General features: G+C 42.3%; 1 protein-coding gene across 1 annotated transcript in view; it reads right to left on the bottom strand.

Moving 5' to 3' along the window:
- LOC119586935 (putative neural-cadherin 2) overlaps positions 1–650 on the bottom strand; it is a gene marked incomplete at its 5' end in the record, with an annotated part of 72,205 nt that overhangs the window by 24,600 nt on the left and 46,955 nt on the right. Inside the window, 1 exon segment of the mRNA XM_037935667.1 lies at positions 265–368. Within this exon segment, the coding sequence (XP_037791595.1) occupies positions 265–368 (104 nt within the window).

Here is a 650-nt window from a genome sequence, read left to right as displayed (position 1 = left end):
AATGCAATAGCAACGTAATAACTTGTACAGTCATATAGACATAGAACTGAAGAGTTGTACAGTTCAATAAGTTTGACACTTGTACAACAGAAAAGCTGCACAGGTTGTACGCAACCTGCCTTCACACACACGAAGTCGAGCTAGTGAACAGTTATACAATAGAACAATTACACTAGACACTCAGTTACAAAGCTAATCAAGTGAACAGCCATGCAACGGAAACAAAAGAGTACAGTGGCTATTCATTTGAGAATTCGCACGTACCTTGCCTGCTTCGGACACAGGACCCCACCGTCTGCGCATGCGTCGCCATGGAAACATCCCGGAGAACTGCCCTCGCCCAGGACCGCATCGCCGAGGTCACGAAGCTGACGAAGGGGAAAGAACCAAGGGAGAAATTAGCCCGATGCTTAATTTAATTCGTCCTTTATCGGTAAGGTGTCAGACAGAGGTTCCCCATGTGGATATATTTTCTTGTTTATTTAATTAATATTACCTTGTCCTAGGGTCGATTAGATTATTGAATTTATGACAAATTAATAAAAATAATTGTCTTTCCTCCACACTTCGTTTCATATAACCTTGTATGTACATATGACGAAATCCTTTCATACTGTTCAACTCGCATTCTGTTGCTACCAGTCGGGCCG

Source organism: Penaeus monodon, chromosome 22, assembly GCF_015228065.2.
Source record: "Penaeus monodon isolate SGIC_2016 chromosome 22, NSTDA_Pmon_1, whole genome shotgun sequence".
Lineage (NCBI taxonomy): Eukaryota > Metazoa > Arthropoda > Malacostraca > Decapoda > Penaeidae > Penaeus > Penaeus monodon.
This window is presented reverse-complemented; position numbering and strand designations above follow the sequence as displayed.